General features: G+C 43.5%; 1 protein-coding gene across 6 annotated transcripts in view; it reads left to right on the top strand.

The window, feature by feature from the left end:
* The window catches only part of LOC146548348 (diacylglycerol kinase zeta-like), a 95,803-nt gene that overhangs the window by 6,328 nt on the left and 62,006 nt on the right, over positions 1–27,469 (top strand). For 4 of the 6 annotated variants that reach the window (XM_085265700.1, XM_085265699.1, XM_085265698.1 and 1 more), the window contains exon 1: positions 21,194–21,274. The exons of 1 other annotated variant lie outside the window; for it this stretch is intronic. Coding sequence is in view for 1 of the 5 variants with exons in the window: in XM_085265701.1 (XP_085121827.1) it covers positions 19,512–19,804 (293 nt within the window). In the remaining 4 variants the exon portion in view is untranslated. Of the gene's footprint in view, positions 1–18,348; positions 18,915–19,263; positions 19,805–21,193; positions 21,275–27,469 lie in introns of those variants that run through there. One more of the 6 variants, XM_085265701.1, reaches the window with a different exon arrangement.

Here is a 27,469-nt window from a genome sequence, read left to right as displayed (position 1 = left end):
CTGACTACACACTAACTACACACTAACTACGCACTAACTACACACTAACTACACACTGACTACACACTAACTACACACTAACTACACACTGACTACACACTAACTACACACTAACTACGCACTAACTACGCACTAACTACACACTGACTACACACTGACTACGCACTAACTACGCACTGACTACACACTAACTACGCACTAACTACGCACTAACTACACACTAACTACACACTGACTACACACTAACTACACACTAACTACGCACTAACTACACACTAACTACACACTGACTACACACTAACTACACACTAACTACGCACTAACTACACACTGACTACACACTGACTACACACTAACTACACACTGACTACACACTAACTACGCACTAACTACGCACTAACTACACACTAACTACACACTAACTACGCACTAACTACGCACTAACTACACACTAACTACGCACTAACTACACACTAACTACGCACTAACTACACACTAACTACACACTAACTAACAACAACAACAACCTTTATTTATAGAGCACATTAAAAGCCTAGGCATACCAAAGTACTTTACAGAAAAACAATAAAATAATACAGTTAAGAGCATTAATATCAAATATAATAAGAACAGCAGACAATGTTCACAGTAGAAAGCCACTAATAAAATGGACTGCAGCACATAGATTATAGCAGACCCAGTGCCGCATGATAGAGAACACCAAGAATGAAGGAATAGTAAAAAGTTAATGCAATAGGTCGCAGTTAACAGTCAGCATTTAACGGGTAGAAAAGGCAAGTTCAAAAAGATAAGTTTTAAGGCGTGCTTTAAAAGAAAAAATAGAATCAGACTCCCGAATGCCAATCGGGAGGCTGTTCCATAACTCAGGTGCAGCAAAGGCAAACGATCGATCGCCTCTAGATTTCAACCGAGATCTGGGCTGAACTAACAATAACTGCGAGGATGACCTTAAAGCCCTGGCAGGGACATAAGGGTTTAAAAGTTCCTTAAGATAGGTTGGTGCAGTATTATTGATAATTTTAAAAGTAAGCAGCAAAATTTTAAATTGAATACGGTATTTGATAGGCAGCCAATGCAGCTCAGCAAGAACCGGAGTAATATGGTCAAACTTCTTGGTTTTAGTTAGAATACGTGCCGCAGCATTCTGAACTGTCTGTAATCTATGTAGAAGGGTAACATGGAGACCAGAATAGAGTGAGTTACAGTAATCTAGTCTTGACGTTACAAAAGCATGAATGAGCTTTTCTAAGTCATTATACGGGATATAGTGTCTGGCCCTGGAGATGAGACGAAGCTGATAAAAACTAGATCTGACAACAGCAGACACCTGTTTATCAAGTTTAAAGGAGCTGTCAAACAAGACACCCAGATTCCTGACAGTATGAGAGAAAGAACTAGTAAGAAAGCCAAAGGCATCTTGAAGTTTGGCGCGAAGGGCATTACTGCCAAAAATCATGATTTCAGTCTTTTTTTCATTGAGAATAAGAGTATTTGCCAACAGCCATTTCTTGACCTCACTCATGCACTCACGAAAGTTATTTAAAGATAAAGCGAGATCATCATGTAACTCAAAATAAATCTGGATGTCATCCGCATAATAGTGAAAAGCAATGTGGTATTTCTCAAAGATAGCGCTTAAAGGAAGCATATACAGTGAGAAAAGGGTCGGGCCTAACACAGAACCCTGGGGGACACCACAGCAAACAGGTACAGGGGAAGAGGAAGATGAGGCCAGATGTACCGAAGAAAGCCGATTGGAGAGGTAAGATTTGAACCAGTCCAAGGCAGTGCCCTTAATGCCAACAGAGTGCTCTAATCTTGAGACTAGGATGTTATGGTCAACCATATCAAATGCAGATGAAAGATCCAATAGAACTAAAACAGAAGGACGACCATTATCAGCCATAAGTAAAAGATCATTAAAAACACGAAGCAGCGCTGATTCAGTGCTATGATGTTGTTTAAAGGCTGATTGGAATTTATCATTTATATTATTCTCGTCCAGGTAGGTCTGCAGTTGAAGTAGAACCACCTTCTCAAGGATTTTAGCCAAGAAAGGAAGCTTGGAAATCGGTCTATAGTTGGCAAAATCACTATGATCCAGGTTATTTTTCTTTAAAACAGGTTGAATAAAAGCATGTTTAAGAACTGAAGGTACATAACCAGAAACTACACACTAACTACACGCTAACTACGCACTAACTACGCACTAACTACACACTGACTACACACTAACTACGCGCTCACTACACGCTCACTACACACTCACTACACACTAACTACGCACTAACTACACGCTAACTACGCACTAACTACGCACTAACTACACACTAACTACACACTGACTACACACTAACTACACGCTAACTACACGCTAACTACACGCTAACTACGCACTAACTACGCACTAACTACACACTGACTACACACTAACTACGCGCTCACTACACGCTCACTACACACTCACTACACACTAACTACGCACTAACTACGCACTAACTACACGCTCACTACACGCTCACTACACACTCACTACACGCTAACTACACGCTCACTACACGCTCACTACACACTGACTACACACTAACTACACGCTCACTACACACTCACTACACACTAACTACACACTGACTACACACTCACTACACGCTCACTACACGCTCACTACACACTCACTACACACTACACGCTCACTACACGCTCACTACACGCTCACTACACACTGACTACACACTAACTACACGCTCACTACACACTCACTACACACTACACGCTCACTACACGCTCACTACACACTCACTACACACTACACGCTCACTACACGCTCACTACACGCTCACTACACACTAACTACACGCTAACTACGCACTAACTACGCACTAACTACACACTGACTACACACTAACTACACGCTCACTACACGCTCACTACACACTCACTACACGCTAACTACACGCTCACTACACGCTCACTACACACTAACTACACGCTCACTACACACTGACTACACACTAACTACACGCTCACTACACACTCACTACACACTAACTACACACTGACTACACACTCACTACACGCTCACTACACGCTCACTACACACTCACTACACACTACACGCTCACTACACGCTCACTACACGCTCACTACACACTGACTACACACTAACTACACGCTCACTACACACTAACTACACGCTCACTACACACTGACTACACACTAACTACACGCTCACTACACACTCACTACACGCTCACTACACGCTCACTACACGCTCACTACACACTAACTACGCACTAACTACACGCTCACTACACGCTCACTACACGCTCACTACACACTCACTACACACTAACTACACGCTCACTACACACTAACTACACGCTCACTACACACTAACTACACGCTCACTACACGCTCACTACACGCTCACTACACACTAACTACGCACTAACTACACACTCACTACACGCTCACTACACACTCACTACACACTAACTACACGCTCACTACACGCTCACTACACACTAACTACACGCTCACTACACGCTCACTACACACTAACTACACGCTCACTACACACTAACTACACGCTCACTACACACTAACTACGCACTAACTACACGCTCACTACACGCTCACTACACACTCACTACACACTAACTACACGCTCACTACACGCTCACTACACACTAACTACACGCTCACTACACACTAACTACACGCTCACTACACACTCACTACACACTAACTACACGCTCACTACACGCTCACTACACACTAACTACACGCTCACTACACGCTCACTACACACTAACTACACACTGACTACACACTAACTACACACTAACTACACACTGACTACACACTCACTACACACTGACTACACACTCACTACACACTAACTACACGCTCACTACACGCTCACTACACGCTCACTACACACTCACTACACGCTCACTACACACTGACTACACACTAACTACACGCTCACTACACGCTCACTACACACTAACTACACGCTCACTACACGCTCACTACACGCTCACTACACGCTCACTACACACTGACTACACACTAACTACACGCTCACTACACGCTCACTACACACTCACTACACACTAACTACACGCTAACTACACGCTAACTACACGCTAACTACACGCTAACTACACGCTAACTACACGCTCACTACACGCTAACTACACGCTCACTACACGCTAACTACACGCTCACTACACGCTAACTACACACTAACTACACGCTCACTACACGCTAACTACACGCTCACTACACGCTAACTACACACTCACTACACGCTAACTACACACTAACTACACGCTCACTACACGCTCACTACACGCTAACTACACGCTAACTACACAAGATTTGTGCTAAACGTCTCAAATCTCTCACATCTCAAACACGCCGTCCCTCCTAAAACTTCCCCCTCCCTAAACAACTAAAGGTCATGTTGCCATATCGTTTTTTGATTGGTCCACATGGTACATTTTTCCACCAATAGGAAAGGCTGGGAGTTTTGTCTTTGCTCACAGGCTTTTGAGCGTTTTCCTTATAAAACGCCGTTTTTACCGTTTCTTCCTGCAGTAAATATAAACAACGACAGTATTCAGGAAGAAAACCAAACATTGCAGATATTTTATCATAACTCTGGTTTTACGTGGCCGATCAACACGATTTAAAAACTGGTATAAAGTCCACACTTTGTCCGTCAGTTGTTCCGTCTGTCCTGCTCACGTCTCCAATGGTTGTACACGTTGTCATTAACGTGGCTTCACTCCACATCAGCCGCTTTGCTAAAACACCGGTGTCGCACATAAGGACGCTGTCACAGCCTGTCAGCGACGTTGATCAGCTGCGTATATACGAATGTGAATCACATCATTGGCTGGACTGTGGGATAAGGTGGCATCGTTCTGATCCCATACGGGAGCAGCCAGTCACTGACTCACACTGCAGAAGAGGATTGTTGAAGTTTTAATTTTAATTTCAATTCAGGTTAGATTTGTTTTGTGGGCAACGCAGATTTTCTGTGCGCAGAGACGTGCCAGCAGAGCGCAATTGTGCACAGCGCAGCTTAGAGGGAACGTTGCTCTGGGACTATTTTTTCGCCTTAGTCTGGTCAGTTTTTATTGTTCCAGCCAGTAGCTGCAGCTACGCCTTTAGTTCGTAAATCTTCTCGTCATCACTGGCATACAACGGTGTGGCAGCATACTGATGTTCACGCTGATGTTTGTGAGCGGCACGCATTGGTGCATCAGCTGAACCTGCTGAAGCAGTTGCAGAAAACAGCCACTCTTCTCTCGTCTCGCGTCATTGGCTGCATAAAACAAAAACTCTTCTTTGTAAGCGTGCAATAATAATCCATAAGGCACCAGCTCTAGCATGGTGACTAGAGATCTGTGGCCTCCTTATTTATTATAGCTCTGGCACTACCTATAAGCAGAGAAGAGTGGCAGAGTAAGTAATCTTAGTTCAGATTAAGTTAGATCAGGTGTTTTGAGAACTGGCAGCTACATAAAGGATATGCTGTTAAACGGAGACTGAAGGGCAAAGGCAGGTGGAAGCTTGGGGGAAAACTCAGCCAGTGGTTCATCTTACCTCACGTCAAAGCTGTGTTATATTTGTGTTGCAATCAATTTCAGTTCAATTTTCTGTATATAGCACCAACTCACAACAAGAGTCACCTCAAGGTGCTTAATTCTAACTGTAAGCAAATGACGTGCGATGTGCTAACATGGGGCCAAGTGGCTAAAAACGCTTCAAAACACCAAACCAGCAGCATATACAGGTGATGTGAGCCATAGATGGTCAGCGGGTAACTGTGGCGACAGAAGAGCTTCCTGGTTGGTGACCTTTGACACAATTGATTAAATTGGCACGATCAATGTAAAACTCTCTCCTGTCAACGTGCGAGAGGAGCTCATGTTTGTGTTTGAAGAGTGAGCTTTCTGTCCCGTGCTAACGTCAGGATTTCCCTCGGCCTTGGCCCCGGGGTCTTTTGGCAATTCATGATTTGCTTTAGTTTTTAGAGAGGCTTTATGACTAGCTGTATAGTGAGCTCATAGTGCTTTGGTCATTTGTTCCTTTGTGCCTTTGAGTTTAATGCCCTTGCATAGCTTTGGTTCATTATAGGTTTGTTAGTTCCCTTTTGTAATCCCTGTCTGTTCCCTGTGTCTGCCTGTGGTTGGCTGGTTCTTCTGTTTAGTTGTGTCTCCCCAGTCAGTCCTGTCTCTTTAGTTTAGCTTTTTGTCTGTCTCAGTGTCGTGTTTCCTGTTTTATGTGCTTTGTGTTCACAAAGCAAAAGCAGATGTTGTTTTATGCAGTTTGTGTCCCTCCGTTTGGTAATGAACCAACAGCTGCAAACCAAATAACTCGCTGCAGTAGTGATGGGATTTCTGGCTCTTTTTAGAGAACCGGCTCTTCAGGTTGTTTTGTTGCTTTAATTAATTTATTATTAACAACAATATAAAATTATACACAAAAGGAATTACTAATGTAAAAAAAGTGGTTTTATTTATATATGTTTATATATAAATATATGCGGTGGCCCCTAGAGACAAAGCACGTACAAACTCCAAAGTAGGGTGGGTTTTAATAATCGATTCATCGATTAAAATTGATTCTGGCTTGGATAACGTGATATCGATTTATTAAAATCCTGAATCGATTTTTTAATATAAATGTATTTTGCCCGAAACTCCAGAATCTCAGGTGAAACGTCACAAAATTTTGACAACCACCAAACATTTAAAACAGTAAATGAGAGCAGGTACAGGCTTCTGTACAAAGACGTAAACACACAGCGCGACCTGCAGATCAGAATCAGTGAGATGTGACTTTCTCACCGACGGCACGGTCGGGGCTGAAAGCCGACAGCTCGCTGATTCTGATGTTTCGGCAGGTCCGCGCTTTGTGTTCACGCCCTTTTTACACTGATTCTAAAGCTGTTAGTTTGATCTACCTTCAAACAGTATTGACCGAACCAGCAGCAAAAGAAGATCCAAACTACGCTTCACATAAACATCGTCATGGACTTTCTCTGACTTTTGCTGTTTTGCTTCCACCAGGATGAAATCACACTTCATGCACAGCTCTCTCTCTCTCTGTACTTCAAGAACAGTTTCCCGTCTATCCCTGAAATCTGTTTTCTGCATTATTCGCTTGTTTGTTACGCACAAGACTACCGTTATTTACAGGCTGTTGCCGATGTTTTTTTTTCCTTTTACTTACTTCTGAAAAGAAAACCTAATTTCTGCAGTTCAACAGGCTTCTGAACAAATTGAAACTTTTTAAAATTATGCAAAATGCAAAACGCTGTGTCTCTAATAAAACCGCTGTAACTTCAGAGGTGATGTTAATAACTTGATTAAATGTTTTCTTTCGTTTTTGATGTACTGCAGAATATTTTTATAAAATCCAGGCCAGGAAAACCTTCATGTTTTTCTGTGTTTTATCTTCAGCTACTTTGACACAAAGGCCTCTGCTGTGATGCTCACACCTTTGATAAAGCCTTGCGTGTGTCAGCTTCCTTTTTATAGATACAAAAATATGTAAATGTACTGATGATTTCCCAGATTCAAATTCAATTGAATCGAATCGAATCGAATCGTGGATCGATTCTAGAGACGTGATTCTAGAAATCAATGACGATACCCAGCCCTACTCCAAAACACATTTCTAGCATGAACTGAACTTCCAAACAGAGCTACAAGATCACTTAAATTACACAATTGAAAGCATGTGTGTATTGTTTGTGTATTTATACACAGGCACTCATATATATTCAAATAATTTAAATAAAGTTCATTTACCTGTTACTACCACACACCAAATCCGGTCGTTGGTACTTGCTGGCTTGTGTAGCCACAAGATAACAAAAGCTCAACACTGCCCCCTAGCATCCTGGAGCACTTCTGTTGTGTTTTGTACGTGTTTTGAAGTTTGTACGTGCTTTGTCTCTAGGCGCCACTGTAAACATACTTTTATTTATTCACTCCACATAAAATGTAATAAATAAATCATATAATACAAAAACCAACTATACACATTTCAACTTTTAACTAATTAAATTTTCAGCTTTTTCCTTTTAAACAAATTTAAAGTGAAACAACACAAAACACTGCAAACCACAACACAATTAAATATAAATGAAAATATGAAAACTAAAAGAACATGCATATTCTCTGTCATATGGACCTGCATGAATAAACTTTCTGAATCCTTTATCATCTGCAACTGAAAATAGTTGTGGATGATTACTATACCTTTCTAATGTGACGCTGTTGTCCCTGCTCTCTTTCTCTCTCCCTCCCGCTCTGTTCCTGTGCTACTGAGTGTAACTACCGCCCCTCCCCCCTCTGCCCAGCGCAAAGCACAAGGCTCGCGTGCGGAGTGAAGCGGGAAAAAGTGCGAGAGAGAGAGAGAGAGAGAGAGAGAAAAAACCCGCCCACGGATCCCAATAAGGAGTCGGCTCGCGTCGTTCACTTGAAAGAGTCGGCTCTAAGAGCCGTTTCGTTCGCGACCGACACATCACTGTAGTCAACACCAGCTACTCTGATAGCACCGTTTTTGTTCTTGGTGATTTTATCCACTGTAAGCTGCACCTGTCACTGCCTGATTCGGATGTTCAACACGGGATAGGCGAGTGCTGCGAGTGCTACCTGCAAATGAAAGACCAAAACAGTAACTGTGGACAAGCACAGCGCTGCCCCACAGAGAGCTGGTTTTGTGGTACTGACTGAATATTTTTCATCGTTCTGACATAAATGAGGCTGTAAAACCAATAACAGATCATTCATTTCTGCACAGACTGAAAATCAGTGCTGAAAATCATGCATCGACAGGAAGGAAATTTCCCTAAATCCTGATCGTGTAGCACTTCGATCTGTGCAAGGAGAAGCGAATCAGCTTTCGAGTGTAGCTAGGAAGCCACAGATGGATATTTTAGAGGAACACTTCTATAACTCCAAAAGTGTGGGTTAGGCTTTGGCTGGTGGTTTCACCAGCTGGAGTCCTTATCACTGAGTGGAGATTATGACGGCCTGTCACCTGATCCATCCGTCTCTGTCTCAACACGTCAGCTCTAAGAATTCTTCTGACAGAATTTCAGCTTTTCTTCTAAAGACGGAGCAGCCGGCAGCAGCTTGGTGTCTGTATTTCAGCAGTCCGTAGATACTCACACTGTTCCTGATGTTTGTTATCATTCCTGCTCCAAAGAAGGCTCATCCAGCTGATTTTAATGACCAGTATCACATACAACTGTTGTGATGCTTTGGTTTCATGGGTACTGAAACTGCAGATTAAATCCACTACGGTTTGCCTACAGGCAGGGAAGAGGTGCAGCTGATGCTATAAACAGCACGATGCACTTGGCTTTCAAACACCGAACACCTCACAGCTCATGCTTGGCTGTTTTCTATTGATTTGTAGCTCTGCGTGTCATCGGATCCAGCCTGTAGTTTGAATTCAGCAGCTGTAAGGACTGAGCGTCCATCCTGAGTTAAGTGGCATCATGTTTTTTAAACAAACAGAACAGAACTTGATGGATTAAAGCCAATAAAACTTAGAACTGCCAAAGTCTAAACAGCAGCTACAGGATGGCTGCAGCTCAGGAGGTAGAGCAGGTCAGCTACTAACTGGAAGGTTGGTGGTTTGATTCCTGGCATGCCAAATATCCTTGGGTAAGATACTAACCCCATGTTGCTCTCTGATGCATCCATCGAAGTGTGAATGTGTGTAAATGTTAGATACTGAGCACTTAACAACCTAGTGGTCACTAATCAGACGGTCGGTGGTTCGATCCCAGGCTGCCTCCTGGCTGCATGCCAAATATCCTTGGGCAAGATACTAACCCTGTGTTTGCCTACTGGTGGTGGTCAGAGGGCCCGGTGGCGCCTGTGTCCGGCAGCCTCGCCTCTGTCAGTGCGCCCCAGGGCAGCTGTGGCTACAATGTAGCTTGCCATCACCAGTGTGTGAATGTGTGTGTGAATGGGTGGATGACTGAATGTAGTGTAAAGCGCTTTGGGGTCCTATGGACTAGAAAAGCGCTATACAAATGCAGGCCATTTACCATTTACCTAGAAAACGTGCTTGTGTGAATGAATTTGCTCAGAGTAGAAAAGCACTATATAAGAATCATTCCAGTCCATACATGAAGGATGTGCCTTTAACAAGAAAGAGGATATAACCATTTCCCATTTTGAAATATCCTTTCTGTTCAGTCTGTATGTCCCCTAACACACATGAGTAGCAGATATGATCTAATCCTGCTCAGTAGCCAGAGGCTCAAGTATCTGTAAGCTTGATAAACTGTGTGAGAACTTTGCAGATGAAGGAGGAAAAACACAAGCATGACTTTCACTCCTGGCTGAAGATTGCTGGGAGCGAATAATCCATAAGTGTTTTTTTATGTACATAAACACATAAAATGTTGTGCTGTAGTTATCATATCTTTCTCTGATTTCACTAATGTTGCTCTTCATGTATCTGTCATAAATTACACACTGATGAACACACTGGGAAGTGAAAAGCGGCCTATCAGACTGAAGTTCTCTTTCTACGGTGAAGGAAATAGTTTTATGTGCCTCTTATCAACTGAAATTAAGCCTAGTTAACATCAGTTTGCTCATGTGTAAGGACACATGCATTTATTAAAACTTTGTGGACACGTGATACAAACAAGCTGACATCGGAGCCAAACACTTGGCAAGCATGCATTCAAATATTTTATCTGCATTAGCCAGGAAGCAGATGGTTTTCATTCCATGGATATACATGCCATGGGCTGATCTGACAGGTCTGTGCTGTTGGGACACGCTGTGATGACTGACAACAATAAATGCTGTCATGGGTCAGCTGCATTATACTGGAATGGGATGTTTTTGCAGAGAGCAATAACTCATCACAGTTTTGTTACCATTCCTCCTCATTTCTGTCATGATTACTTTGCTACATTCAACAAGGAGAGGACTAGTTAGCATTAGCTATCAGTCTGCACGCCCTCATTCAGAAAGTAGGTCAATCAATGTCTCTGATCAGTACTGTCCCCCACAATGGACAGAAGATCACTTAAAACTAAACTCTATCATCTGACTGAAAGTAAGAAAAGTATGACAAACAATGATGTGATTGTTTTGTGATGAATAATCAGCAGTGGATCAGGCCCCATGAAGTCTGTTCAGCACTGTCGCTCTGTGACAACACCAACAGTAAGACATGGAGCTGACAGTCAGCAGGACGATGGTGCAGATCTATACTCGTGACTCGTCAGCGTCTCACATCACGCTGAATACTTAGTGTAACTCTAATTCTGGGAACTCACGTGTTATTACAATACAGCTGTATGCAAGGTGTGCATAGGTGTAGTGAAGTGTGGCTACATGCAAAATGAAAATATCGCAGTCTTGTATAAAGAGCTTTACAGTTTTATTGCAGATCAAACCTCTAACTGTGTAATCAGTTACCTGCTCCAGTGCAATATGTCCCAGCATATAATTTGTTAAAACAAACAAGCTTCACAATGAAATGCTTTTCCTTAAATATGTAGTTATGGTGACCATGTTGGCTTAAAGAGAATCAAAGTTGTGGCATTTGACTGGTCCAGTGTCCTGGGTGTGACCTTTAAATGGGATGGGTCCACAGTCCACTCTGCATGCAGCAGCAGTTTTCAATTCAATGTTATTTATACAGCGACAAATCAGAAAAACAGTCTCCTCAGTGTGCTTTATACTGTAAGGGCGACCCTACAATAATACACAGAGAGAAAAACCCAACAATCCCCTATGAGCAAGCACTTTGGTGACAGTGGGAAGGAAAAACTCCCTTTTAACAGGAAGACAGAACCAGGCTCAGGGAGGGGCGGGGCCATATGCTGTGATTGGTCAGGGAGAGAGAAGGAAGACAGGATAAAGACATGCTGCTTCCAAACACTCACAGCTTCCTTCCACAGACCAAATACATGCTCCAGTTCACAACAGCTGCCACTCACGGAGCTTCACACTGTAAGATAAATAGCCTACAATATTAGACACTCATTTTAATGGCAATAATAACAACTAGTGACAACATTCACTGTTGTCGAAATGGTAAATGGCCTGCATTTGTATAGCGCTTTACTCAGTCCCTAAGGACCCCAAAGCGCTTTACTACATTCGGTCATCCACACATTCACACACACATCCACACACTGGTGGTCGAAGTCTTCAGACCAGTGCAGAATTTTCAAATCTGTAAACAGAACCAGGATCAGCTGGCTCTGCCTTCACTGCTGCAGCAAAGCGGCATTTACAGAGTGCTTCTCTGATCTTACATAGACAGTCTTCATTTTCATATAGCACCGTATTCTATGCACCTAATGTATTTGGTCTGTGGAAAGAAGCTGGAGTACCCAGAGGAAACCTGTGCTTGAGGAGAGTTAAACCAGGAACCTTCTTCCTGTGAGGGCACAGTGCTAACCACTGCACCATGTTGTCCTAATTGAAAACCCATGTTGCTGCACACGTATTACTGTAACTGAAACATACGTTGACACATAAGTGAAACATTTGCTTATAATAGTATAAGCAGAAGAGTCAGGACTGAGCATGTCCCAGTGATCGATTACTCTGGACTGTGTGTGTTTATGAACAAACGGAACAAATGAACTGTGAACACAACACTTCCACTTTTCCACTGTGTTATCAGTTGTCAGTGTCCCTCTGACTCCGTAAATATCATCTGTAGAGAAGAAATGAGATGATCGGGCTGTATAGGGTTATGGTTACGATTCAGAACCTGAGCCCTTCTTTACATAGAAACACAGAAAATGGGTCAGCTGTGGGTGTTTGGAAGTTAAAAGGATTTCTCTGAATTGTGTGTCATGCTGCTGAGTGGCTTTTTATTTGTCATGGAAATATGGAGTGGGCGAAGGACGAGAGAACAGTGAAATAGAAAGGAGAAGAGCAGGTGTGTGTGTGTGTGTGTATCTATATATATAATATATCAATATGTGTGTGTATACACAAGCAGTGTGAATGCTGCCTGGATGCTAATTCACACGTCCTCCGCTTGTAGGGTTGCCAACTCCCTGAAAAATAAATAAGGGACACCTCGTGGCCAGGGCCGGGCGACCCAGTTGTCTTCACCCTTCCCAGTGTGGTGAATTTTCTAGCTCTTTTTTTGTGTGTGAAATTATTTTTTTTAACCCTTTGACTTGAATTTGATTTAAGTAGATGTGTATTCTTTGTGATATGAACACATGTGAAACAAATGATCATTTAGCCATTTTTTTGTAGCTCAAAATGACAACATTAACACAGTAAAACAGGTCTCTTTCTTAAACAGAAGCCTGTCATGCTTAACTTTTGAGAATATAAGTAAATCTTTCTTTAAAAGAACTCTGTCCTGCTTAACTTAAAATAATAGAAAACAATAGAAAGAAAAACATTCTTGTAACTGTGCACATTTAGTGCATTTAGTACAATTGGCTTCAGCTGAGGTATTATTTCAGCTTTTCTAAAGCTAATCAGCTGCTCCTGTTTGTAAACCCACTTGTTCCCATGATTACGCATCTTAACTCATCATCATTATTCATCTATGTATTACTTTTATGTATTAGTCATCTATTTGTTGTAATCATCCATCCTTGCAGTTGTTTATTACACAAAATAAATTATATTATCACACTTCTGGCCACATAGCGCTGATATTCACTGCACATGCCCATATTAACGTTTTCCAGCCAGGTGTTTTCCTTTTCCCATTCTTCCCTTTCTCTGAGGGGAACAAACATTGCTGCTCTAATGCTGGGCTCACACTGTGCGGTTTTAGGCCCATTTTGAGCCGATTCTTGAGTCGTGCGACCGTTTTGGTGATCGGACCGTTTTTTGGCCTTCGTCGTGCGTCGTGTAGTATACGTGGGGTAACGAGAAGCGATTAACACCTCGAGCAGCTCCCGATCATCAATCGCTCGTGAGCCGCTCACACTGCTCACGCGCAAACACGTAAACGTCGGTGAAAAAGACGGAGCAGCACGGCTGTGCAGCGTGTGATCTGGACACAAGCGATGGAGGAACAACTTGTAGAACTTTGGAAAGCTCATCCGAGCCTTTTCGATGTGGCCTCACAAAATGATCACGACCACAACAACCGTGAAAATAGTTGGATCTACACTGCTGCTCAATCACAGCTGATCAATGTTTTTCATTAGCAATTTAGCAAAGTTGATGGTGGTGGTGTGTCTGTGTGAGTGAAAGACAGAGAGAGCGAGCGACAGATTGTCTGTTATAACCTTCATTTTATGGAGGCACAGTGTGAGCACTCAGGTCGCATCAGAGCATCGGGCGGTATAGTGTGAGATAGTGAGGGCCAAATGAAGCTTTCCGAAGCACTGAAGCTTGTATTGAAAAACGGTTCATTACTCGAAGCTTTTCAACACAGTCCTCTCCGGTGACATCTGGTGGTGAAAATTTTGAAGAGCAGCTTGAATCTGCAAAATAAAACGGACTGCTCAATCATCACTGCTCACTCAAGAGTGGAGTTCTCTCTGATATTGGGCCACCGTTCCGTTGCTTTGAACATGTAATTGGTTTTGTTTTCTCGATTGGGGGGCTGAAAAAAATGTAATGCGTATCTGCGTAATACATTTTGATCAATAAACTTTCCCTATTTAAACATGCACTATGGTGGCCTTTCTTTGCTCATAACTCCTTGATGTTGGTAAATACAATAAGTGAGCAATATATATAATATACATATGAGAATGCACAGCACATTATGGAGTATGCCCCTGCTGTGGAGTCCTGCCTCCATCTACTTGTCGTTTAATCACTGGACAGCTGGACAGGTTCATACAAAATATTAGATGAGGCCAATTGTCCTATACATATTTTTGACCTAGGGGTGGGATTGATTGTGAACTGGAAAGGGAAAATGCTTAGGGAGCTGAGTACGGCTGCATCGTCACTGATTTGTAGAATCATTTTGATTCGATACAGGATCCGATTCAATTTGATTGGAATCTGGAAAGTTTTGCCTCAGTCAGAAATATTACAAGTCTGATCATTTAACAGTATATATCCATAATTTCGTATCTATTAAAAGAAAGCTGACACATGTGAGACTTAATTAGAGATGTAAACAGAGAGTTATGAAACCTGCAGCTGCAGAAGCCAGCGGGAAAAAAAAGAGGCAAACACAGCGCGGACCTGACGACACATCAAAATCTGACTCTGACGCGTCGGGTCCGCGCTCTGTGTTCACGTTTGTATGCAGAATCCGTAAACCTGCTCGCAGTTACTGTTTTAGCTGCATGGTGTTTGACGACATGTTGTGAGGTTTAACCTGAGATGCTGGCGTTTCAGGCATAATAACGTTAATTTACAAATCGACACGGGATTTTAATGAATCAATATCACTTTATTCCATTTAGCATGGATTGTAATCAGAAAGGCGATAATCAAAACCCACCCCTAATCAAGAACTTGCAAAGTAAAAACATGATCAATGTAAGGTAGCCCTTTTGTTATTTACATTTAAAAAGAGGATTAGTGTTACTGTGCGCTGGCTGAGTCTGTTTCTTTTCTTAGAAATAGTTTCTCCTGCCCTGGAGAAAATCCACTTGCATGGAACAGAAGAGGCTGTGGAGTGCAGGAACCACACTGCAAGCTGGTAGATATGCAGGTATTCCTGGGTCCTGCAGACTATCACCTAAAAACAATAAACAAAATGATTTTCTAAACTGTAGCAATGTCATGTACGTATAGTGTCAAATACATTGTTGTAGTCTTCATTAGCTTTAATTCACATGGAAGTGTTCCTAAAGTCATATGCTGTAATGATATTTACATTATGAAAACATGATTTTGGACATTTCAAGTTTTTCACTTCGGCAGATAAAATGAATTGAGCAAAATCAACTCAAAATATTCCCACACGCCAGAACGTCCTCTCTTCCTCGCTGGCTCCATATCTGTCAGTGGAATGATCACCTCGTCGCTCTCTGTCACCATCAACACACTCCACGAATCCCGTGGATGATTCACTTCCTTATATCCGTTTGAATCAGGTACCGAAGCAGTTACGTGCGTAATGAAGCTTCGGACGTCACTGGTCACGTGACTTTTGCCAAACGAAGCAAGCCTCGACACAGTGCTTCTGAACCAGTGTGTTGTTTTTTTCGACACACGCTCCGGAGCGTCAGCTTCAAGCGGGCCATCACTAGTGTGAGACCTGCATCGTGACCTACCAACTTCTAACCCCTGCGAGTCAATCGTGCAGTTTGAGCAGGAGCTGAATAACGTGACTGAAAAAATCGCACAGTGTTTGCCCAGCTTTAGGTGTACTGTCGTCCGAGACTTGCACCGCAGTGTCGGCGTTTGTTTCCCTGTTGGCCATGCTTCTTGTTGTGGTCATCTGTTGTCTTCCGGTATTTTCTCCGTAAGCGACCTTTCCTCGACCAATGAGATGAGCGGTAATCTGAATTGTCATACTCGAATTGTCATAAGTGTGCTGTCAGCTCATTGGTCACAAAGCAGGAGAGGGGCTGGGAATTATGTTTTCAAACAAAGTGTTAATTCCATAAACATTTATAGACTACTTTTGATTCTCACTGTATTACGGGACAAAGTGCGTCCCTTATTAGCTCAATACGGGACGTGTACTTTTGTTTCTAAATACGGGACGATTCCGTTTTTTAAGGGACGGTTGGCAACCCTATCCGCTTGTTGCATGCAGACCAGTTCTTGTAAAAAGTATCACAAAATGAAATTTAAGATTCATTGCAAAATGTTTGCACAGAACAATCCTGGTCTGGTGTGGACTCTAAATCAGCGGTCTCCAACCTTTTTTGCACCACGGACCGGTTTATGCCCGACAATATTTTCACGGACCGGCCTTTAAGGTGTCGCGGATAAATACAACAAAATAAAACTAGTACCGGTACCGAAAAAAAGAACATTTATTCATAACACACGTGAAAAGACCCAGGAAAACCGAGTAAACGATAAAAATGATAACAAAATAACCCTGAAAACCAGACATTTCACACCTGAGCCTCAACTCTCGCGGCCCGGTACCAAACGACTCACGCACCGGTACCGGTCCGAGGCTCGGGGGTTGGGGACCGCTGCTCTAAATGATCAGCTGTTCTCAAAACTCCGAGTTTCCTCAGAGTTCAGGGTTGGGCAAAAGCTGCGAATATGTCTGCTTTTCACAGTAATTCTTCTCCACATTTAATTCTGCGCTCACTCACTAATTCTGACTCTGTCTCACTTTGTTTGAGGCAGACATCAAGGTGCACGTGCTGTGTAAGAGGCAGTGGACATGTGATAAGTGAGGTATTAATATTTGCTTATTAAAAAATGTGAACGGCATTTCTGATCGGATGCCTTAAAGCTGTGTTCGTTTCCACATCGATCGAGCGGTGAGTTTATGGTGTGCACGTGATCCTAACCAACCACCACGTGAGAGCTAAACGGCCCGTAGTGACGTGCGGTCTGCCGTCTCGATGTGGGAAGGTGCAAAGCTCTGCACAAGCTAGCAACACACCGTGAAATGAACGTTAACTGCCCGCGTCCAGAACCAGAACACGGCATCTTCTTCCTGTATTTACCTTTGTGGCTCCCGCCCCAGATACTTCTGGCCAATGAGCGGACTGAATATTCTCACGTGGTTTGTAGACACGCCTTTTTGTTTGCTTGAAATGTTGTCTGTGAAAAGAAACGAAAACCACGGAAAACGGTACAAGTTTACAAAATCAAGAACGGATTCAGACCACAGTAAACCCACTACCGGCGTGAAAACGCCCCGACGAGACAGTGAAATCTGAAAAATTGAGATTTTTCCCGCGTATTAAACCTGTCAATGAGCTGATGTTAGAAAGTGTAACCCTACAAAACGGAAGCAGGAGTCACGGCCTCTTCGGTGATGGTGTAGCTTGTATTAGTGTTGCAACATCCGAGCACTGCTGAAACCACACTAACGACTGTCTGGTAATCCCGGGTTAAAGAAACTAATCTAAAACAAATATAGCAGAAAGTAAAATCCTGTCACGGACCGAGTGGCTGTCCGTTACACAGCACCCTCATGTGGGCATTTACAGCAGGGCAGAGACAACGGCTGATCAGTGTCGTCAAAGTCTGTGCGTGAATGTGTTTCAGTGACGCTGAAGTATAGAGCCAACGCAAATGTTCAAGGTAGACTCACAGCAGGCTGCGTGCGCAACCTGGTTTATAGTAATGACCTGCAGAGAGAGCGAAGTGCAGCAGAGAACAGTCAATTTGAAAAATCTCTCACCAGCAAACTTTTTACTCTTTCTTTCTTTCTTTCTTTCTTTCTTTCTTTCTTTCTTTCTTTCTTTCTTGTGTGTATAAAACGTTTGTATAGTGAACAGCAGCATTAATTCATTTGCAGACATTCAGTCAGGCACGTGACAAGGCAACTCGCGCCGAGGCCCTGATTGTTTTCATTATCCACTTCCTGGGTTTAGCCGGCCGAGTAGTACTACACAGGATCAGCGTGTATTTACCAAACTGCGCGTGCAGCAGTTCGCTACAGTAGTTATAGTGTTTGCGCACGCGCGTCAGTATCCACGTTACATGAAGTGTCATTAAACTCAACACGAATCCAAAAGGAGGAGGCGAAGAAGACTGAGTGTAAACTTTGTCAGAGGAAGAAGTGTGGAGGGTGAGATGCAGAGTGAGTGGCTGTGAGCTGCTGCTGCTTACTGCAGGCGTACATGTGGACGGCTGGGAAGGATTAACTCTCCCTCAAGACGCACTAATCCGTCTGTAGACTCACACACACACCTTGTCTCTCTTGTGAACGACCTTTGGCTTGTGGATTATTGACTTTGTAGCTTCTGCTGGGTAGCCATGTTTGAAGTCCTTGACCAGCTCGTAAGTGTTGATTATTATTCAGGCTAACAGTAGTTGAACTGCACTTTAAGGCTTTACTAGAGTTGTGTTTGTTACATCACAATTCTTTAGACACTCTAGTAACAGGTAACTTTTGTCATTACTGCTAGAACTCTTTTAGTGTATGGGTCACTGTAACTGAGGCACAATACGTTTAGTTGAGCTGTGCTTTAGTACTTAGAGTAGTGTTCTTAAGTAACTGCAGGAGAACCATGTAGTGTCTTGTGTAAGGACACACTTCAGTTACTGACATGTTGTGATTGCTGGTGTGGTCCTTTAATGATATCTCTGTGGACACAATGTACACTCACTCTCTGTCTCGTGATTTCAGGTCATATCTCACATCTGTATAAGTTGAGTGAAGCTGGTGTCATTGAGAGGTAGAGTGTAAAGGACTTGCAGGCAGGAGGAATAATTAAAGTGGTCCTGTGGGAGTTCCTTTGTAACACAGGAGCTGGACTGACGTCATAAGTGGACTCGTCTTTAACGTCATGCTTTTCAAAGACTACCCAGAAATCCAGGAGCGTTGCAGGTCGTTCTAACACAATGTGAGATCACAGGACCTGAACAGACTCTGTCATGGATTCGGAACCGGGAGCAGGTACAGATCTGGAGCACGACACTGACCCGGAGGCCTGCAGTGGTGAGCTTGAAGAAACCAGTGTGGACACAAACGCAGAAGGGGAAGGAACGTGCTTACAAAATGTTAACGTAGATGATGGAGACTGCAACTCTGCATCCTCATCCAGTTCCTCTTTGCCTTCTTCCTTTGCCCCCGGTCCAGCCTTGTTGCCTCTTTTCTGTGTGGAGGAAGAGGAGATCCACAGTGGCTGCTCCAAGTCCTTCACTGGATTCAAGCTGTTCACCAGGAGGTAAGGCTGAAAGAGCGACAAGACCTTAAGAGAGAGTTGCACTTTGTTGGTGTAACATCTGTTAATGACCAGTAGGTGGAGCTATTGCCTTCTGTGCTTCAGAGACCTTGGCAGGGCAGATATGCCTGAAACATGCTCAGAGGCAACACACACAGGCTGTAAGTCTCTGCACTGTTATTTCCTGCTCACGCTGGCACTCACAGCAGGATTGTTTGTGTGCAAATGTGCATCTGTGTCTGTGTGTATAACCTTGCCAGTGGTTTACTAGTGATCCTGTGGACTGGGAACACAATTCCCACGGCAACGGGGGCTGTAGTTGTCAGGTCAACAGAAATAAAGATGACAGCTGTGCTTCCAGCTTGGTTAGAAAGTGTCAGTGAGTCACTGAGCGTGGTGTGCAACTAGTGGATAATCTGGGTTGCTGTGTGTGTGAATAGACTAAATAATCTACATGTTAAATGATGACACTGATTATGAAGATGAACCTGGCATCAACGTGTAGATGTTAGGTTGTAGCTTGTTTTGAGCAGCCACCTGTGCTACATGGTGACGAGTACCTGAAGTACCGCGTGGGCCCGAAATATTCCCACTTTCAAGGTAAAACCACAGCAAGCTTTATCCAATGTGCTGGAGTTATTGTGGAAAAACAAACCAAAAAAGCCAGGCTCAGGTTGGAACCTTTTCACGTTTAGCTGATGTTAAATAGTCTGACCCGTCGGGACCAGTCCCCTCTCAAACGTCCAGTTCACAGCCTGTAGTTAAAAGAAGGCAGGATGCTGCACAGCGAGAAGCGTGGCCCCGTCCACCTTTGTTGCTGTCATCACATTCATAATGACCTCACTGTCACATGGTTGGTTTTAAGTTAAACATTGAACATGTTTTCTGTTGTGAATCAAATCAAAGTTTAGGACTTTCTGACTTTTATTAGTATTTAACGCGGCGTCCCGGCTGGAATTGGGGATGTATTTTTAGGTCTGATGGTCATCTGTTCGCTGTTCAGTGCTCTTCATTGTTCCCTCCTGCGCTGGTGTAAAGACGTCCTTTGCAGCTCTGAGTCATAGACTTTGTGTTTGAGTGGGTGCTTTGTGTTTCGTCTATCCTCACTGTACACCTACTCTGAATAGCTCGGTGTGCCTTTGAAAGACTGCGGTGTCATAATCACTCGCTGTGTGTTACTTCAGTTGTGTGTGTCAGTGTGTGAGCATTTATCAAACAGCTCTGCACTCGGCTTGTCAAGGAAATACAGTAGTTATTTTAGTCCTCTCTCAGGCTCTCCGTGTCTCAGGGCCACGCCCACTCTCTCTTCCTCTTAGCACACGCCCCTAACCCCCCTATGTGCACACACACACACACACACACTTCCCTCCCCTCTGTTCCTAATAGCCGTCACTGTACACCAGGGTTTAGTCTAAGCTCGACAAATAAGAGGCGTGGACTCACGGATGGATAGTTTTCTGCTTTCTTTGACAGGTTGGCTTTTAATTTCTCCTTTTGATTTTTGAATATTTGTTAGGTTAAAAAGTTTGCTACATGCTAACTTAAGATGAAGTCAGTGTTGAGTTGAGTGAACATTATTTCCACACAGTCTTAACAATAATAATAATGTCTCAGCTGGAGGGTTTGATAGTGAAAGAAAGTGTTGAACATGAGGCTGAATCCACTCACACTGAGTCTGTGTTCTTGCAGGCTGATGCAGTGCTGTGTTCTTCCTTGTTCTTGTGATTTCAAGCAGAGAGCAGAACAGTAATGATGAGTCTAGCAGGCATACAGGGGCACTTGCAAGATGAGCTGACATCTTTGCACAGCTGTAGGTTTTGTTCATATAAAGAGTTTAGACTCCAGTGTAGCAGGAGGCCACAGTCGCTGTCCTGTAACGTGTGTGTGTGTGTGTGTGTGTGTGTGTGTGTGTGTGTGTGTGTGTGTGTGTGTGAAACCCAGTAGTTCATCTGGTAATCCTAAACATGTAATGGCTACATTCATTTGTTCATCCTGTGTTGCTCATGCGCTCATTTTGGAAAATCTGTGACATTTTCTCCGAGTTGAAGAATGTGCAGGAACATCCAGTGCTGCGGTGCATGTACGACAGTCGGAGGCTACACACAGTGGACGACAGGCAGCGTAGCTCTGACAGGAACTCCGTCGTTTACTTTAGAGCAGTCAGAAACTCTGAAAAGCTTTCTTCTTTTTGGATGTCTGTTTCAAGTAATTTTGGTCTGCATTCGATTAATATTAATACGTACAAACGCTGACAGACCCAGAACCGTCTTGCTGTGAGGTGACAGTTCTGATTACTATTATATACGACTGTCCACAGTGGAGTGACGAGTTTATTGCAGACTGTGCAGCACTCTGTGTTTTAGCTTCTTCAGCTTCAGTGCTTTGCCTCCATCTCAGTATCACATCTGTAGAACATCTGTCCAGAGGCAAGCAGCACATAGACTTTCTGTGCCCCACAGAGTCCAAGCGACGAAGGGGTGTAGCTGTCCGAGTGTTGTGGGGGAAGTGCACTCGGAACCAAAAGAAGATTTTATTCAGCAATTGAAAGTAAAACGACAAACTTGTCACTCGTCAAGTGGATCAAAGCCACCTTCCTTGACACATAAATATCCTGTCGGCTGTGTGCAGCTGCACCAGCTCCACACAGAGTGGGTGGTACCCAGGTCAGGGGCACACCCTGAAACTGAAATGTGTCAGAGTGCTGTTCTACATGTAATGTGCATTTCTGAGCCAAAGGCCAGCATGCTGTGGAAATTAGCTGCTCCCTTTGGATCGTGACTCTTGTATCGTCATGACAATGAAAGCATCGGTGATGTCAGATGGAACCAGAAGAGAGACTAGAACTGAAAGGTTGACGGAGTGTCTGTAGTCTGCTTTCAGATGACACTGTGACACGTCCTCTGACTGCCCTGCTGTTCAAATGCTTGTGATTAGAGGTATGTTAGCACCATTACTTACGCACGTCTACGTGTGTTTGTTAGTGTGATTTTAGTGACTTTGCCTCGCTGTGGTTTAGAATGGAAGCGTGTCACTGTTTAGCCTGACAATGGTGCAGAGTGGTAATAAGAGCAGGGCGCAGCTACCAGACAGAGGGACAATGTCAGAGAGTCCGTGTATCAGCTCTGTGGGCCGTTGTTCCTGTATTATTAGACGTCCCTCGACGCCAACATCATCAGTCCAACGTAAACATCTCAGCCTGACTGTTTTGCTGCTCTGGATCCTGAATGTCTCCCAGTGCGCTGTGAAGGTTTCCTGTGGTTGGCTTAGTCCCGCCCCCCACCAGGCTTTGGGTGCGTGTGAGGGTGGGGGCAGAGAGGCAGAGGTTATTTGCATTCATTTAAGAAAAAACCTCTTTGCTAGCTGTCTCACTTTGTTGTTGTTGCCATTATTATTATTGCTATTATTAATTTTGACTCTGTTTCCAGGAAACGTTTTCCCAGTAACTCGGTGTGTAGGTGTTGTTTTGCACCACTGCAGATCAAAACTTTGGGATCAATAAAGACGAACCTGTCTGTGCTTCTGTGGGAAAAGTCTGATCTATGCATCAGAACATGAGGGGGGCTGGGGGCTAAAAATGAAATGTAAGGAGCCCTTTACATGCACTTTACATATAACCACTTAATCAACCACATCACATTCCAGTCAGTGTTTCCTCAGTGCCAGACTGCGCTGCTGTTCGGCTGTGTAACACACGGTGAGCGTTGCAGTGACGGCAGGATGTGGCACTGTTCTTGCTGGATGCAGCTGGATGCAGCTGGATGGCTGAAGAACTTTGTGAGCTGCCTTGCATTCAGTATCTGTGGTTGTATATGGATGTGAGGCAGATCCACGTGTTCCACCTGTTTCACCTTCCTGCTGCACGTGTACATTGATGCAGTTTTATAAACGGATTGTTTTTGCAAGCATCTTATTAAGAACATGAGCTATAGTTAAATTACAGTTCTTGTAGTCTTGCGTTTGACCGTCTCTTGAAATCAGAAATAGCTCTTCAGTGATGGAAAAACGCAGATTGTGGTGCAAAGCAAACAAGCCTGAAGCGGCAGAAATGACTGAAAGTCCTACCTGTGGTTCATCTGATGGCTCAGGTGGCGTGCAGAGCATGACGGCGTTCTAAAGTTACCTTTACTTTGTCGCAGGCATAAGCGCACTCATTGCACTTTATGCTTTTTCTTCACATAAAGTCTGGAAGGCATTTATTAAGGTCAATATTACATATTGTAAAATTCAGCCATTGATCTGACAAACGTTAGTCTCAGTTATTGCTGCATTTCTGTTTGTTTGTAACAAATGTTACAAACAAACAACATTTTGAGAACGTTCTTGTTACTTTTGGTGAGAAAGCAAGTTATTGTTTCCCGTCACTGCACGCCTTCAAAGATGAAACCAGTTTAAACAGTAACACATGACAGAGTCCTATTGGTGGATTAATCACCAGGATGTTGATTCAGACGCTGCCTGCAGTGGAGATAGAAGAAACAGGCTGAGGTAAATCTACCATCATAGCTCACTGGGGCAGCAGGCGACCACATGCTATACAGTATGGCTGAGAGCGGCCGGCCCGGGTTTGAATCCGACCTGCGGCCCTCCCCGTCAGTCTTCACTGTTTCTATCAAATAAAGCCAGAAAAGACCCCAAAAATCTGCCATCAGGATGTAAAATAATCTGATTGCTGTGTGTGATAGCTGCAAAGCCCCTCTAATAATGAAGTGTTGGTGTATAGAGGTGATTGCCACATAGCTCTGAGGCGTTGTTTCACTCCAATAGAGGAAAACCACATTTATCTAGAGCACTCTTTGTGTGCTTGCGTTGCAGACCACTGCTTTTCATGTAAATATTTAAGCCAACAGATCAGAGCTCTGCAACGCCTCACACCCTTTGGCACACTTACGGACTAAAAATCTTTAATTTTTGGTGAAGTGTAAAAATAGTTTCCTAAAGTAGCTGCTCATTGTAAAGATGCTTTCAAGGCAGACCTGTTCTTAGTGGCCTCTTCCCTTGTACCTCAGGCATTTATACCACCAGACCATGCCACAGACTGAACGCTGCACATATCATTTATTGCACTGCTTAGTGAGAGCGGTACATCTTGAAATGTCAAGGCTAGCTTACCAAGATGGGATGGTGGAGCCTTATTAATGTCACATTGTGGGTTCCACCAGCCAATAAGAAGTATTTTTAGCTGCATGCACTTAGCCAGTCAAACGATGACGTGCTGTATCAAATTCTTGGACGGAGACCACGTTTGTTTCCTGTTTGCAATGACTGTTATCGTCCCATGATGATAATCATGTGAATACTTGGTCGGTTATTGAGAATAGTCTAAATCAACCCCAAGCACACTTTAAAGCAGACTTGTTGTTCTTGTGATTAATTTCACAACATTTTTCTGGCACACTTTGGTAATTTCATCCCACAGTGTCAGTGAGAGAATTTGAAATGACTGTTGTTAATGGAAATGAGTGCAGAGCTCGTCCACAGTGGATGCCTCGGAGCACCACGATGTCAGCATTGTATGTATGTTGAATGACACTCGAGGGAGAAGACTTAACATCCAGCTGAGCACTCTGTGACCTGCTGCAGGATAACTGTCACTGAGCTGTGTCATTTAACTTGAAGAAGTAAAGTGTTGGAAAACATTTAGAGCACATATTGTGTCATCTCTCTGCATCCCAGAGTCCCTCACTTGACCAGTGAAAGTTACTGGGAGTGTGCATTGGTCTGAACATTTGGAACATCTGTATGTAAGCAGTCAAAAACCCTGCTGGTGTTCACAAGTTTGTACTAAAGCTGCACATACTAGTAAATTATCCCAGCATGCAAAGTTGTGTTGCAGGGCATCACTTGAGCCCAGCTCCGAGCAGCAACGTGTTGATGCGTGAGTACGTGCGGCGGTGTGGCTGCGCGTACTCGCGCCCAACTTCAAAGTTCTTTGAGCGTTTTCCAAAGAGTCCAACTGTCTGTTTTAGTGTGTTTTACATTAAAGATGGTGGACTGTGGTTGGCCCCTGATGCATCCATCAGTCTGCTTTTCCACAGCCCTGCTGATTATTCATTCAGCACAGTTAAAGTTTGGCAAGCACGCCGCGAGAGTTTTACCAGAAACACAACAATTCGATTTTTCTTCTAAGTATGAAAAGAGCCTTAAGGTTTGAAATAAAGCAGAAAAATGGTAACGGTGCTAATAACTGAAGGAACATGCACTGCAGTGAGACCGCACCTGTGACACACAACTGTTCCAGCTGTGTGGTTGCACGGTGTTCTGCTAAGCACCCAGTTAGTGCTGGGAAACTGCAACTGCTCTGTGGGAAGCTTGGCTTTGTAGAGCGACAGCAACTGGTTTGGCTGCTTGAAAAATGCACGTTTACATTTTTAAAGATTATATAACAAAAGTATTTGTTGACAGCTCGACTGCGGGGATGTCTGATGGGTTATTACTGAGTACTTTCATCCCATCGCTGCCTCACTTTGGCCCATTGTGGGATTAGAGCCGGAGAATGAAGCCGTTATGTAACAGAAAACACATCGCGGAGGAAAATATTAGAACTCGATTAGAAGGAACTGTAGACATATCCAGCCTGTTACTGTCATATAACTTGTGTGTGACTCTTTTGAGCTTATCCCAGTTAAAAAACAACTGTTGTGTTGGAAACTAAGAAGTTGTAGATTAATCATCCGCGTCACATCAGCCTGCAGTAAGTCGCTCTGGTTCTGATTGTGGTTACGTAACCGTAAGGATCAAATGTGCCCACATTCAAGATTCAGAATAGAAGAAATGTATGTCAGTGTGATGATCTCTGAACGTAGTGAGTGGCAGAGCCGTTTGCTGCTGAATGTCAAGCTGATTACTGTAAGCGAACAGAGGAGGTTTCGGTGGGCTAATGAGTCTGTGATGGGACTTCCTGTGATACCCGAGGTTTCAGCTTCACGGTTCTAAAACGCCTTTTTCTCGCTTTACTGTCCTCATCCGATGCGCTGCGTGATCTTCAGTTTGCTCTTATACGTTCAGTTAGTCACACCACATGTCAAATGTTCTGCCCCACTGTTATCATCTCATCTGTCGTCTCGAGGTTCGTTTGTGGTGGTGTGTGCTTCGCTCTGTTTCTTGTAAATTCAGTGTTAGAAAAACGGAACTAGAACAGAAACGGTTCAAAACCGTCTTAAGTTCCATCCAGTCATCTTGGCTGACTTTCATTTATAGAAAATGTTTTCTGTTATTTATTAAGACGAGAAACACAAACAAATATCTTTGTACAGTCATGGTGAATTAAAGCACAGCTTTAAGGCTTCATAGATCCGTAGTTTGCTGGTCTGGAGCATTCAGGTGTTGAGGAGGAGGAGGAAAGACATCAGCAGTGATCTTAGAGAATATTTAAAAATGTGACGTGTTGGTGTTCATCTCAGGTTAACTGGTTTGCCAGCAGCCGAGCGAGCGGCTGAAGCTGGAGCTTATTGCTGAGTATAATAGTGTGAGCATTAACAAACTGTTGGGTTGCTGATGGGCGAACACAGAACAAAGCCACGGATGGTAAAATGAGCTGGTCGTTCACCGCTTAACCGTGTTGTTCAGACGTGTGACTCGTACAAACTGTCTATATGCTGAGTCTCATAATCTCCTGATTAAATATCTACACTCATTTCCTGTTTGCTACCCACCAAGCCAACGCTACGA

The sequence above is a fragment of the Mchenga conophoros genome, linkage group LG23 (assembly GCF_057382185.1).
Source record: "Mchenga conophoros isolate Kocher_MC1m ecotype Shallow Benthic linkage group LG23, M_conophoros_male_GT1.1, whole genome shotgun sequence".
NCBI lineage: Eukaryota > Metazoa > Chordata > Actinopteri > Cichliformes > Cichlidae > Mchenga > Mchenga conophoros.
This window is presented reverse-complemented; position numbering and strand designations above follow the sequence as displayed.